At 34.5% G+C, this 16,250-nt stretch overlaps 1 protein-coding gene across 4 annotated transcripts in view; it reads left to right on the forward strand.

Annotated features, from left to right (window-relative positions):
* The window catches only part of LOC115304275 (coiled-coil domain-containing protein 7-like), a 200,917-nt gene that overhangs the window by 179,399 nt on the left and 5,268 nt on the right, over window positions 1–16,250 (forward strand). For 2 of the 4 annotated variants that reach the window (XM_029954403.1, XM_029954404.1), the window contains 2 exons: window positions 6,204–6,326; window positions 8,543–8,632. The exons of 1 other annotated variant lie outside the window; for it this stretch is intronic. In XM_029954403.1, coding sequence (XP_029810263.1) covers window positions 6,204–6,326; window positions 8,543–8,632 — 213 coding nt within the window. The remainder of the gene's footprint in view (window positions 1–6,203; window positions 6,327–8,542; window positions 8,633–16,250) is intronic. One more of the 4 variants, XM_029954405.1, reaches the window with a different exon arrangement.

The raw sequence follows: 16,250 nt of genomic DNA on the forward strand, positions 1-16,250 counted from the left end.
GACCTCGAGGGTGTCATGCTAAGCGAAATAAGCCAGGCAGAGAAGGACAGATACCATATGTTTGCACTCATAGGTCTAACAGGAGAACAGGAGATACATAATGAAGGACCAGGGGGAGGGGAATAGGGAAGGTGAGTTGGGGAGAGAGAGGGACACAAAACTTGAGAGACTACTGAATACTGAAAATGAACCAAGGGCTGCAGGGGGAAGGGGTGGGGGGGAAGTGGGTGATGGTCATGGAGAAGGGCACTTGTGGGGAGAAGCACTGGTTGTTATATGGAAACCAATTTGACAATAAACTATTATTAAAAAAAAGAAGTTATGGAATCCAGCATCATACACCAAGGGACCTGGAAAAACCTAGCCCCCCTATGCATCAGGTAATAGGCAGACAAACCTCCATCTTGGCCGTGGACTTTGAGGTAGCTCATGAATAGTTTTTCCGCTTCTGACCAGTCGTAGAGCACCTTGAGAACACTGACTTGGCCAGTCACCCACAGACAAGAGAGTTGTGTGGAAGTCCTGGTTTCCAGATGAGAAATTCCATTACTTTGTTGGAGCAAAAAATGAGTTTGGACACATTGGGCTGCATAAGAGAGAGTTTACCTTTGCCTGCATCGCATGTCTCCTGGGGTGGTACAGCTAGGCCAAGTGAGACTTTTTCATCACATGCTTTCTCTCACTGTGAGGAAAGGGAGAGTAAGTGAGTAGGTACCAGGTTTCCCTAGATGTGCAGGACACCACCAAAGCATCCAGAGTCCTGAACTGAGGGGGTGAAAGATCAGAGAGTGGCAGATATGATTCTCAGAAAGCATTAAAGGGATTAGTTCTGCTGACTGTGTTGTGGACTGCCATCAGGAAACCCACCCATGGGATGCTGGGAGAGTGCCACTTGCAGATCCTCCCAATCAGGTGCGGGCATCCCCAGTGACAGGCTTATCTCACCCACACCTCCCCTAACTTTGCAGCCAACTCCCCGTGCATGCTCCTGAGAGTGCCTTGGTGGACAGCTAGGAGCATTTGCAGAAAACAAACCAGTTCTGTGGGCTAGAGAAAAATCACAACTGGAGCTGCTGGGAAACAACTTACCCTAAGGAAAACAAAAGAGAAACGGTCAGTGCTTGCTTGCCCTGGTGTGTTGCGAGATCCAGAGAAAATATACAAGTTTAAGAATTTTGCCACAAGAGGGAGCAAGAACTATGAAGAAGGATGTGCAGTCAGAATGGGAGAAAGCCTCTGGATTTCCAGCAGAGCTGATGAAAGTCAGTTCTTCCCTGAAAGCAGTTAGTAATGGGGAAGATGACTGCTCCTTCAAATATAAGAGAACATCACAAATCTTCAAGGAATATGAAAAATCAAGGAAACATGATACCACCAAAGGATTATAATAATCTTCCACTACCAAACCCAAAGACACAAAGATCTAAAGTTTACCATATAAAGAATTCAGAGTAGCAGTTTTATTATATATGTATAGATAACATTAGAAATCCCTTGTATGTATAAATATAATTATATATTTGTATATAAAATATGTGCATAAGAGAATTGTGTGTGTGTGTGTGTATATATATATATATATATATATATATATATATATAATGGAATGCTATTCAGTTATTAAAAAAAAAAAAAAAAGGAAATCCTGCCACTTGCAACAACATGGATGGACCTTGAAGGAATTATGCTGGAGTGAAACAAGTCAGACAGAGAAAGATATACAAAATCTCATTTATATGTGGAATCTAAAAAAGAGCTGAACTCACGGAAATAGAGTTGAATGGTAGTTTGAGAAGCTATAGGCTGGGGAAATGAGATGTTGGTCAAAGAGTACAAACTTCCAGGTAGACGATGAATAAGCTCTGGGTATTTAATGCACATAATGTACAAAACAGATGAACATAAGAGAAGGGAAGCAAAAATAATATAAAAACAGGTAGGGGGATAAAACATAAAAGACTCTTAAACATAAAGAACAAACAATTTCTGGAGGGTTTATGGGAAAGGGGATGGTCTAACTGGGTAAGGGGCATCACGGAATCTACTTCTGAAATCATTGTTACACCATATGCTAATTAATTTGCATGTAAATTAGGCAATAAATAAATAAATATGCATATCATGATGATTATAGTTACCAATACTGTATTATATGGTTGAAAGTTGCTAGAAGAGTAAGTGTTAAATGTTCTCACTATAAAAACATATGGTAATTATGTGATGTAATAGAAGAATTAGCTAATGCTATGGTGATAATCATTTTGCAATAGGTGTGTCAAACCAACACATTGTACACCTTAAACTTACACCATATTATATGTCAAATGTATCTCAATAAAACTTGAAAAGAAATAACAATTGCATGACATAATTGTATTGACAGAAGTAGAGAAAAATGTGTGCTCCAAGTAACTGGAAAAGAGTGCTTTGAGGGGATACCGTAAGGCCCAAGACACAAACAACCGCATAGATCTTGTACTCTAGTTGGTAAATTTGTTCCTCAGAGAAGTACAGATTAGCAATTATTTTTAAAAAGTACTTGAATGAGGCATAAGTTGCATATCAGAATATCTACCCCATCTTAACTTCATGAGTCAAGAATTTTAGTAAATTTACCTAGATATGTAGTCACCATCTTAATTCCGTTTTAGAACATTTTTGACATTCCTACAAGACCCCTAATGATAGTTTAGTTAAGTTAGTTCTCACTCCCTGTCCCTGGCAACTACTAATCTACTTTATGTGCCTATCAATTTGCCTTTTCTGGACATTTAATATGAATGAAATCATTGAATACATGGTGTTTTGTATGTAGCTTCTTTCAGTGAGCATGTTTTAGAAGTTCACACATATAGTAACATATCTTATCTTTCATTCATTTTTATTGCTGAATAGTCTTCTCATCTGTCCGGTCCTGCCCCAGCCAGCAGGGCGGTAAATCCTTGCAGGTTCGTTCCTGAGGGAGGGAGAGAGAAATAGGGCAGGAGGGAGACGCAGAGAGTGGAGACAGCACACGATATTTGATCAAGCCTCTTCTTCTTTATTCAGAAAACACCATATCTTATAAAGGTTTTGAGGCGGGAAAACAAGGCAGCTGACCTAGGTCGGTTGCTAGGAAACAGGGTTAAGGGATTAGGGCTGGAGTAAAAGAGGAACCAAACTAAGGTTTTTAGCATAGCACTGAAGGGTTGATACCACCCTGCCTGTAGGCGATTGATCTTTGTTCTTCTGGCTTCTCCTGACAGGGAGTGGCTCTCCCCTGCCTATTTTTGTAACTCCTCTCAGGGAGTGACATTTCCGTCTAGTAAATGGCCAAGCAGCTGAATCTTTGCAGCTTCCCACACTCATCTATGGCTGTAGCACTTTTTTCCCTCTCAGCACTGTAACTTTTAATGACAATTTGAAAAAAAATAAAATTAGAATTATTACATTTTACTTCTGTATCTCAAACTTTTCTTCCTTTAAAAAATTTTTAATGTTTATTTTTGAGACAGAGAGATACAGAATATGAGCAGGGGAGGAGCAGAGAGAGAGGGAGACACAGAATCCTTATCAGATTCCAGATTTGAGCTGTCAGCACAGAGCCCGATGCAGGGCTTGAACCCTCGAACCATGAGATCATGACCTGAGCCAGTCGGACACTTAACCAACTGAGCCACCCAGGTGCCCTTGTATCTCAAACTTTTAACTATTACTTCCAAAAGAGATATTTGAAAAGTTAAGAGAAACACTGAGGTGAAACATATACTTAATTTTCAAAGCCTCAAAACAAATAATTGAGTTAAATTTTGTTCCTAATGACACAAATGAAATATTGTAGCATTGTTCTCCAAGTACACTGAAGTGTAGCACATATTCTTTATCTATTCTTAAGCTGATGGACATTTAGGTTTATTTCACTTTTTGGTTATAATGAATGCTGCTCTGGATATTTCTATGTTGGTTTTTGTGAAGGCATAAGTTTTCATTTCTCTTCGGTGGATATCTAAGAGTAGAGTTGCTGTGTTGTATGGTAAATTTATGTTTACTTTTTTAATACCAAACTTTTCTATAGTGGCTGTACCATTTTACCTACATACAAGCAAGGTATGAATGATTTTATTTCTTCCCAGCATTGCCATCATTTGACTATTGTCTGTCCTTCTGATTATAGACATTTTGTGAAATGGCATTTTATTGTGATTTGCATTTACATTTCCCTAAAAAATTATTTTAGCCATCTTTTCATGTGTTTAGTAGCAATTTGTGTATTTCTTTGGTGAAATGTCTTTTAAAGCTTTTTTTTTTGCCTATTCATAAAGTTTTATCTTTTAAATTCTTAAAATTTTAAGAATTCTTTATATATTCTGGATTCAACTTCTTTATTGATTACACGATATGAAAATATTTTCTTTAAGTCTACAGCTTATCTTAACTTTCTTTATTATTTTTTATTATATATATACAGAGAAAACATGAGTGGGAGAGACGGGTAGAGAGAGAGAGAGAGAGAGAGAGAGAGAGAGAGAATCTTAAACAGGCTCCATACTCAGCACAGAGCCTGATGTGGGGCTCAATCCCACAACCCTGGGATCATAGCCTGAGCCAAAATCAAGAGCCAGGCACTCAACCAACTGAGCCATCAAGGCACTTCTTATCTTAACAATTTTTTTAATGTTTTATTTATTTTTGTAGACAAGGCATGAGCATGAACAGGGGAGAGGCAGAGAGAGAGAGGGAGACACAGAATATGAAGCAGGAACCAGACTCTGAGCTGACAACACAGAGCCCAGGGTGGAACTTGAACCCACAAACCATGAGATCATGACCTGAGCTGAAGTTGGACATTTAATCAGCTGAGCCACCCAGGCACCTTCTCCATCTTAACTTTTTTTTTTTTTATTTTTTCTAATGTTTTTTATTTATTTCTAAGAGACAGAGAGAGCATGAGCAGGGGAGGGTCAGAGAGAGAGAGAGAGGGAGATACAGAATCTGAAGCAGGCTCCAGGCTCTGAGCTATCTGTCAGCACAGAGCCCCATGTGGGGCTCAAACCCACGAACCGTGAGATCATGACCTGAGCCTAAGCCAGACTGAGCCAGCCAGGCGCCCCATCTTAACTTTCTTAATGGAAGTCAAAAGGTTTGAATTTTTAGGAAGCCTAATGTATTAAATCTTCTTTGATGAACCATGCTTTTAAGTTTGTATCTAAAAAATCATTGCCTAATAAAATCTCAAGATTTTCTATTTTTTTCTAAGAGTTATATAGTATAGCTATAACATTTAGGGATGTAATTTACTCTGAGTTGATTTTTGTATGTCATGAGAAGTTACTATCTAGTGTCATTTTATATCACCCTGAAGTATTCTCTTTATCATTTCTTCTAAGACATTTTTGCTAATATAATAACAAATATTGTTAGCTTTTTTTTTAAATCTAGGAATGTTTTTGTTTTATCTTTATTTTTGAATAATAATTTTGCTGGGTATTAAAGTCTTGGTTGTGAATTTTCGCATTCAGCATTTTAACTTAATTTTTAATTTTTGTAATGTTTATTTATTTTTGAGAAACAAAGAGAGACAGAGCAGGGGAGGGGCAGAGGAAGAGGGGGACATGGAATCCAAAGCAGGCTCCAGGCTCTGAGCTGTCATAGGGCCCGACTCAGGGCTCCAACCAGCAAATTGTGAGATCATAACCTGAGCCCATACTCAGCCTGGCCTGAGCCACCCAAGTGCCCCTTTCATCACTTTTAATATATCATTCTGCTGAGTTCTGTCCTCTATTGTTTGTGATAGAAAGTCAGATGTTAATCTACTTAATAGCTTTATTGATATATAAGTCACATACCATTCATTTTACTCATTTACAGTGTGTAACTCAGGGGCATTTAGTACATTCACAGAGTTGTGCTTCCATCACCATGTTCAATTTCAGAACATTTTAATTATGTGGAAAAGAAGTATTCATACTCCAAGCCATCATCCACTAATCTAATTTTTGTCTCCATAAAATCTCCCTACACTGGACATTCAGAGAAATGAAATTTATATAGACAGTCTTTTGTGACTTGCTTTTTAAAACTTAGCTCTGATCTCTAAAACTATCCTTCTTAATGTATATTTCTTTATCAAAATTATTTATTTCAATGTTATTGGCAACTGTGTATTAAAATTAGTTTCAAATGTAATCTATCTTACAGTCAATATATTTTCTAAATATTTCTAGGAAGATCTTATTACATTTCACCTCATGCGACTGAATCTCCAAAAGCATATCATGGAACATCTAGGGTTAGGCCAATCATTCATAAAACCATCAAGTTTCCTCCACTGAATAAAGAACCTTCAGGTAATTTTTATTCTTACTGTACAATGTAATTTTTTATTAGTAAAGCTTTAATAATATGGAAATAACCATATCATACTAGCCTTAGTCATATAACCAACTTAGCAAAACATAAGTGAAAGCAAACACTGATTAAACTCATCTAACATATATGCATTTTTATGTTATATCTCCTTCTTCCCTGCCACCAGTAAATTGGACCTCCATTTTTTTTCTCAGCCTTCCTTTCTTGCTCACTATTACAGATCCTGCAGATGGCCAAGATAAACCCATTTAATTAATTAGATAAACTAATTTACAGATCCCCATTTCTTATCATTTCTCCAAAGGCATTTTATAATCATCATTCTATAGCTACCCTATGGATATTGAGTTTGAGGGTGTTTTTAAATGTAGATTCTTTTTCTTTAGTCTATTATATTCTCTAAAGCCCCAAATAGTTACATATAGTACCAATACTTTGGCCAGTTTTTCTTTCTCCCTCTGCATCTTTATCTCATCATTATATCCATTGGCCACTTTTTATCATCTTATGGATTTGTAATTCAGAGATAAAATAAATTTGACTATTAACTAAGTCATGATTAGGCAATCAAGTGTTCTGTAAAATTAGAAAAATTAATTATAATATGCTCTTTATGTTCAGATAAGTTATTCTCTTCTTCCTACTGACTTCCAGACAATGAGATGAGTAGTTTTACAGTATATGTATATTTTAGACAAATTTAATTGATTTTTAGATTCACCTGCTACTTCATATAACCTACAGTACTGCTTTCCATTTATTAGCTCCTTGTTCACCTACAATTTGTGTATTCTGTCCTAAGCTAAAGCTTTCCTTTTCACAGAGGTGTTAATTATAAGCAGTAATATTGCCTTAAGAAACAGGAAAGAGAAAGAGTGTAAGAACTAACAAATAGTCTGGATAACTTACTATTTAAACTTCTCCATAATTAGAGAAAAATAATAGTGGTCTTCATTTATGGATGGAATAGAAATGATCCTATCATAAGTATTTTTATATTCTATCAAACCATAAAGTCTTTTAACCTAAAAATAATAACAGATAAATATTTTTAAAGCAAACACTTGCCTTAAGGAAATGGAAGGATTCAAAATGTTTTCTCTGTACAGCATATATTGTAAAAACTCAAGGCATTAATATAGTAAGTTTTTTCCCACTAACTTTGAGAAAATACCATCTAAATACCCCACATTCTGCTTATTTTAGTGTATTTTTCTTCAAATGAGCATGTTGAAACTATTTTCTTTATTACATAGTTTTGTTTTTAACTGTTGAAAGTATGCATCTTAACAATAGTATTTCTAAACATATCTGGTTCCATTAACACTACATCTTTCACTGTAGTAATATAAAATTGTTTTAATAAAGATATGCTGTTTTATCTAAAGGTAAAAACTTTATATGAGAATTTATCAATTTAATTGTTTAAGTATTTTTTATTCTCATACTGAAAAAACCTCTTCTTCTGGCATTTTAAAAAATTTTATTTATTTATTTAAGAGAGAGACTGTGCATGAATCCACATGATTTGGGGAGGGGCAGGGAAAGAGAGAGAGAGAGAGAGAGAGAGGAGAGAGAGAGAGAGAGAGAAAGAGAGAGAGAATCCCAAGCAGGCTCCACACTTTCAGCTCAGAGTCTGATGCAGGATTCAGACTCACAAACTGTGAGATCCTGACTTGAGCTGGAATAACTAGCTGGATGCTAAACCAACTGAGCTACCCAGGTGCTCCTCTTCCTCTAGCATTTCTGTATATAATATTTCTTTTTCTTGATTTGTACTCTTACTGGGTTTTTGTTTTTAAGTTCTTATTTATTTATTTTGAGAGAGACAGCATGAGTGGGGTAGGGACAGAGGGAGAAGGAGAGAGAATCCCAAGCAGGCTCCATGCTACTAGCAAGTAGTTCAAGCGGGGCTTGAACTCACCAACCATGAGATTGGAACCTGATTGGAAATCAAGAGTCAGCCACTTAACCGACTCAGCCACCCAAGAGCCCTGGTTTTGTTTTTAAAAATCAAATACCCAGCAAGGAAAAACCAGAGAGAAAATACTTGTGTTAGTAAAGCTGCTAGAAATTATTTTTAAAAATTTAAGGAAGCTGTGCTTTAGAATTGGATTAAGACTTATTTTAAATTTTTAAAAGTTGAGATCAGATCATTTATAAGATAATTTAGTAATATTATTTCATTTTTCAGGGCATCTAAAAAATTCTATCTCAAACAAAAAAAAAGTTGAACTTACTCTGCCTGCTTTGATCTCTACAACTAAAAAACCTATCCATAAAGGTAAAAAAGAAATCACTGCTGTACAAAGACAAATGAAACAAAACTTTATAGTATGTTTCCATTGTTTCTATTTACAAATCACTTCAATCCTATGGGCCCCTTTCTCCAGACAACCAGTGTTATGAACCAAGTATATTTTCCTAAACCTTTCTTCAAACATATTTTTGACACACACACACACACACACACACACACACACACACACACACACCTACCTATGTATATGAGTTTGCTAGTTCTGTACATATAGAATCATATGTATAGATCTTTCTTGCCTCCAATCCAGACAAACTGATAATATAGATCTCATACCTTTAAGTTGCTACATGATATTCTATAATGTGAATGTGCTATATTTTATTCAACCATTCTTCTATTGAATGACATTTAGATTCTTATCAATTTGGATTTTTTTACTATTATAAGCAATGGTACAATAAATAATACTGTACATATTTATCTATGTTGTGGTGATTGTATTTTATAAAAGAGCATGTAAACATGTATTAAATTAAGGATATATATGGTTTTTTTTATTTTAATATATATTTCCAAATTACTTTTCAAATGATTATAGTTAATAATTTTGCTAGCAATTTCATGAAAGACTTATTTCCCAGAATCTTAATAGCCCTAGACTTTTTATAGATTGGAAAACTTAATATTTTTAAGCAATCAATACTATGTAAAGTAATCTACAGATTGAGTGTAATAATTATCAAAATCCCAGCAATTTTTTTTCAAAAGAAATAGAAAAATCCATCCTAAAACTCATATGGCATCTTAAGAGATCCTAAATAGTCAAAATGATCTTGAAAAAGAACAAAGTTGGAGAACACACACTTCATTATTCTGAAACTTTACTACAAAGCTACAGTAGTCAAAGCAGTGGTACTGGCATAGAGACAAACTAAGGCAGGAGAATAGAGGATCCAGAAATAAACTGTCATGTATGTTGTCAAATTACTTTGACAAGGAGGCCAAGACCATTTAATGGGAAAAAGAGAATTACACAACATATGGTGCTGAAAAAACTGGATGTCCACATGCGAAAGAGTGAAAGTAGATCCCTACGTTACACCTTACCTTACAGCTTAAAATAGATCAAAGGCCTAAAACTAAGTGCTAAATTATAAAACGCTTGGAAGAAAACATAGGGTAAAATCGTAAACGCATTGTATTTGACAATTTCTTGTGTATGTGTAGGCACAGTCAAACAAAGAAAAAAGGGACGGGGTTTTATCACAATTTTAAAATTATTCATCAAAAGACAAGGTTAATAAAGTGAAAAGGAAACCCACAGAATGGGAGAAAAATATTTGCAAATCATGTATCTGAATAGCAGTGCAGAACCAGAATATATAGAGAACTCTTAAGCTCGACAATGAAAACAAAAAACTTGATAAAACAGTGAACAGAGGACCTTGATAGACATTTCTCCAAAGAAGATATACAAATAACCAATAGACACATGAAAATATAGTAAATTTCACTATTCATCAAGGAAATGCAAATCAAAACCACAATGAGATACTACTTTACACTCAGAAAGGTAGCTATTATAAAAGGAACAAAAGGAAAAAAGAAAGAAATAATGGTGAGGATGTGGAGAAATTGGGACTCTTATACACTACTGCTGGAAATGTGAAATGATGCAACTGCTATGTAAAACAGTATGGTGGTTCCTCAAAATATTAGATATAGCATTACTGTATGATTCAACAATCCCATTCCAGATATATACCCAAAAGATTGAAAGCAAGGACATGATCTTTGTTTATAGCAGGATCATTCAAGATAGAAGACTTTCATGTGTCCAACAATGGTTAATGGACTAAAAAAACAAAAATGTGGCATGTGCATGCAATGGAATGTTATTCAGCCTTAAATAGGAAAGAAAACCTGATACAGCATGGTTTAGCATATAACATGGATGGATATGAAAGACATTTTACTAAGTGGAATAAGCCAGTCACAAAAGGACAGACACTATGATTGGCATTTATATGAAGTATCTTAACATTACCAAATTCATGGAGACAGTAAGAAAAATGTTGTTTTCCAGGAACTGGAGGAAATGGGAATGGAGAATTATTTTTTAATGGTTACAGTTTCAGTTTTGCAAATGAAAAATTCTGAAGATGGATAGGGGTGATGTCTGCACAGTGTGAATGTACTTAATGCCACTGAACCATACACTTAAAATGGTTTAAAGGGTAAATTATGTATATTTTACTATCATTTTTAAAATAAATGCATGCTAAAAATATTTTATCTTAAGTGATGGTTATTTACATTTAATGAGAACTAATTGTATTTTACTATTGTTATTATTACCTATTTTAATTTTGTTCATGAATAACCTACGTATATTCTTTGCTTATATTTCTGGTATTTGCTTTTGTTATTGCGGAAGTTTTTTGTGTAATAGGATTTAATTTTTTTAAATTTCTCTCTCAATTCCAATTTACAGACAAATTGAAGGAATACCAGAAGGAATTCTCATAAAGTCTATACCAAGATTCATCAATTGTTTATATTCTTTATTTTTGTTTTATCATTTTATGTTCATATATATATGATAGATATAGATATATGTGTGTGTATCTCACAAACATATTATTTTTTCTGAAATGTATAAGGGTAACTTGGAAGAAAGTGGCCATATTTTCATCTCCGTATCTTCATATCTAAGCACAGAATAAACACTACAAAAATAAATAAAAATGAAATATCAACGTGGTGATTACTTAACTCACCACACTCAGGCCAAGGACAAACACTGGCCACAGGAAGCAAGGCGAGCCTCTGCAGACAGCTGGCCTGAGGACAGAGCAGCCAGAACACAACAGCAGAGCACACGCAGCACACACCAGAGATACCCCCTGAAGTATCAGGCCCTGGACTCCATCTGACCTATTCTTCATAAGGTCACTACTTCCAAGAGCAGGAGACATGACTGGCTTTTCTTACACACAGAAGAAGGCAGAGGCCTAGACAATGCAAAGATGGAGGAATTTATCCCAAGTTAAAGAAAAAGATAAAGCCACAGCAGAGATCTAAGTGAAATGATGTAAGTAACATGCCTGATGGAGAAGTAAAACAGCAATCATAAGGATACACATTGGGCTTGAGAAAAGAAGAGAACACATCAGTGAGAACCCTACCACCGCAATTAAAGAGTTAAAATGGAATCAGAGATGAAGAAGACAATAAATGAGATTAGAAAGAGGCTTGATGCAATTAACAAGGCTGAAGGAAATAGAGGAATGAATTAGTGTCCTAGAAGACAAAGTAATGGAAAATAATAAAGCTGCACAAAAGAGATATAAAAGAATTATGCAACACGAGAGTAGATTTATGGGACTTAGAGACTGGATTAAACATAATAACATTTGCATTATAAAAGTCCCAGAAGAACAGAGAGAAAAGGGAGTAGGGCATTTATTTGAAGAAATAATAGCTTAAAACTTTCCTAATTTGGAGAAGGAAACAGATATGCAAATAATTTAAAAGACAAAGAATGCCAAACAAAATCAAAAAAAGCCAACACCAAGACATATTGTAATTAAATTTGCAAAAATATAGTGGTAAAGAAAACATTTTAAAAGCAGCAAAAAATGACAGTAACATGCAAGGGAAACCACATAAAGGTAGCTGGAGACTTTTCAGCAGAAACTTTCCAAGCCAGAAGGGAATGGTATGATATGTTCAATGTGCTGAATGGGTAAAATCTGCAGCTAAGAATATCCAGCAAGGCTACCATTCCGAATATAAGCAGAGGGAGAGAGTTTCTCACACAGAAAGAAAAGGAGTTCATGACCACTAAACAAACCTTGTGAAAAATATTAAAAGGGACTTTTGGAGTGGGAAGGAGAGAATAAAAATGTGAAAGACAGGAAACAATAAAGAAAATCTCCAGAAATAATGACAAAACAAGTAATTCAATAAATAAATACATATCTATCAATAATTACTTTGAATGTAAATGGACTAAACGCTCCTATCAAAAGACACAGGGTGTCAGAATGGATAAAAATACATGACTGATCTATATGATACCTACAAGAGACTCTTTTTATACCTGAAGACACCTATAGATTGAAAGTGAGGGGGTGGTGAAACATATATCACACAAATGGATGTCAAAAGAAAACCAGAGTAGCAATACTTACATTGGACAAACTGGACTTTAAAACAAGGACTTTAACAAGAGACAAAGGAGGACACCATATAAACATAAAGGGGACAATCCAACAAGAAGATACAACAATTGTAAATATTTAGGTACCAAACATGAAAGCACTCAAATATATAAAAACTGTTAATAACAAAAATAAAGGAATTAATTGATAATAATACAATACAAAAAAATAAACTCAAATGGATTAAAGACCTACATTTGAAACTTAAAACTAAAAAATAATACAATAGACACAGACAGTAATTTCTTTGACATAAGCCATAGCAACCTTTTTTCTTGGACATATCTCCTAAGCAAAGGAAACAAAAACAAAAATAAACTATTGGAACAACATCAAAATAAAAATGTCTCTTCACAGAGAAGGAAACCATAATCAGCAAAACTAAAAGGCAACCTACTGAATGGGAAAATATATTTGCAAATAATGTATCTGATAAGGGTTCATATCCAAAATATATAAATAATTTATACAATTCAAAGCCAAAGAAACAAACAATCCAATTTAAAGAAAGGGCGAGGACCTGAATCAACATTTTTCCAAAATAGACATGCAGATAGCCAATAGATACATGAAAAGATGTTCATCACTCATTATCAGGGAACTTCAAATCAAAAGCACAATGAGATATCAGCTTACACTTATCAGAATGGCTAAAATCAACAACATGAGAAACAACAGGTATTGGCAAGGATGTAGAGAAACAGGAGTCCTTGTGCATTGTTAAGAATGTAAGTTGGTACACCCACTTGGAAAACCGTATGGAGGCTTCTAAAATAAATAGAAATACCATATAATCCAGTAACTGGATATTTATCCAAAGAAAATGAAAACGTTAAATAAAAAAGAGATTGCTTTCTTAATTTCTCTGATGTTTTATTTTAGTTTATAAAATGTAACTGATTCTGTATGTTAATTTGTATCCTGCAACTTTACTAAATTCCTTTGTTCTAACATTTTTTCCTGGAATCTTTTGGATTTCCTATATATAATATAATCTGAAAACAACATTTTACTTCTTCCTGTCTAATTTGTTTGATTTTGTTTATATATATATATATATATATATATATATACCCACACACACGCACGCACACACACACAATTGCTATGACTAGAAGAACTTCCAGGACTCTTTTAAGTAGAAACAATGAGAGTGGGTATTCTTGTCTTGTTCCTGATCTCCAATAGTTTATTGTTGTTGTTGTTGTTGTTGTTGGTCATTGAGTATGTTAGCTGTTGGCTTGTCATAGCTGGCCTTTATTATGTTGAAATACATTCCTTCTATACCTAATTTGTTGAGAACTTTTATCATGAAAAAATGTTGAATTTATCAAATGCCTTTTCTTTAAATCTCTTGAGATGACTATAATCATTTTGTTAATGTTGTGTATCACATTTACTTATTTACTATATTAAATCATCCTTGAATCCCTGAGATGAATCCCACTTGATCCTGGTGTATAATCCTTTTAATGTGTTCCTGAATTCTATTCTAGCATTTTGTTGAGAATCTTCACATGTATGTCCATCAGGGATATTGACCTGTAATTCCCCCCTCCTTTTTTTTCCTTTCCTCCCTCCTTTCTTCCTTCCTTCTTTCCTTCCTCCTTGTCTGGATTTGGTATCAGTAATGCTGGCCTCAAACAATGAGTTCAAAAGTATTCCCTTCTCTTCTATTTTTTGGAAGAGTTTGAGAAGCATTAGTATTAACTCTTCTTTAATGTTTGGTAGAATACACTCACACAGTCATCTGGTCCTAAAATTTTATTCATTGGGAGATATTTTAAATTCATGAATTAATTGCCTTGCTTGTTATTATTCTGTTCAGATTCTCTATTTCTTTGCAATTCAGTCTTGTTAGGTTGTGTGTTTCTATGAATTTATCCATTTCTCCTGAATCACATAATTTGTTGCCACATAAATGTTGGTAGTAGATTATTATGATCTTCTGTATTTCTGTTGTATCAGTATTGTCTACTCTTTATTTATAAATGTATTAATTTAAGTCATCTCTCTTTTATTCTTACCCAAGCTAAATGTTGGTCAATTTTGTCTATTATCTATCTTTTCAAGAAATCAACTCACTTTGTTGCCTTTCTAGTATCTATTTCTTTTATTTTTCTCTAATCTTTATTATTTGTTTCCTTCTGCTAATGTCAGATTAATTTATTCTTTCTTTTCCTTGAGGTGTAAAGTTATATTCTTTATTAAAGAGTTTTGTTGTTTCTTAATATAGTGATTTTTGCTTAAAACTTAGCAATTAGGATGGCTTTTGCAACATATCATAAATTTTGGTGTGTTATGTTTCCATTTTTCTTTGTCACTAGGTGTTTTCAAATCTCCTTTTTAATTTTTTTTCCTTTGGCCCATGGATTGTTCAGATGTGTGTTGCTTAATTTCCACATTTTTGTGAATTTTCTACTTTTCCTTTGACTATTGATTTCTAGTTTTATACCATTGTGGTTGGAAAACATGTTTGACACGATTTTAATCTTCTCAAGTTTTTAAGACTTGTTTTGTGACCTAACATATAATCTAACCTGTAGAATGTTCCATGCACACCTGAAGAGAATGTGTATGCTTCTGGTACTGTATGAAATGTTCTGTATATATGTCTAGGTCTATTCAGTCTAAAGTGTTGTTCATTATTTCCGTATTGGTTTTCTGCTTGGATTATCTGTCCATTGTTAAAAATGGGATATTAAATGTTGAAAGTGCTTAGGAGCAAGTCCCACCACAGCAATGACTTCAGTCCTAAAGAGGAGATGGGAGTAACATCTATCAGTTCTATCAGCTGGGATTAGTGTTGGTACATACTGTGGGAGTAGCAAAAGTGCAAAAATCTATGACAGTGAAGCTTCTGGGGCTCTCCCTTTCTCATTTTCTCTGAGGGGTGAAATCCCTCCAAGGGGACTTGTCCTGGCTGCCTGGGATGGAGGATGAGGTGACTCAGGTAGTGTTTCTTCCACTTTTCTATGTGGGCATCCTTGGTTTTTGAGCTCTGCAGGATTTCTGCTGCTTTTTCTTTGTAGTGCAGAGCTTTCCTAGAGCTGTTTTTATTGGTTTGTATTTTATTCTTGTTATTGTTTTGTTGGGAAAATAAGCATTGGGATCCCTAGCCCCCCATCTTGTTTATATTACCTCTATTATTATTTATTCAAAGAAATCAAGCATATTTCTGCTATACTTTTTAGCATGTAATAATATGTCTTACACATCTTTCCATATCAGCCTAATTGGTTTAGTCTTTATTTATTTTTATTTTTTAAAAATAGTTTATTGTCAAATTGGTTTCCATACAATACCCAGTGCTCTTCCCCACAAGTGCCCTCCTCCATCACCACCACCTCTCTTCCCCCTCCCCCCTTCCCCTTCAACCCTCAGTTCATTTTCAGTATTCAATAGTCTCTCAA

This window comes from Suricata suricatta, chromosome 10, assembly GCF_006229205.1.
Source record: "Suricata suricatta isolate VVHF042 chromosome 10, meerkat_22Aug2017_6uvM2_HiC, whole genome shotgun sequence".
Lineage (NCBI taxonomy): Eukaryota > Metazoa > Chordata > Mammalia > Carnivora > Herpestidae > Suricata > Suricata suricatta.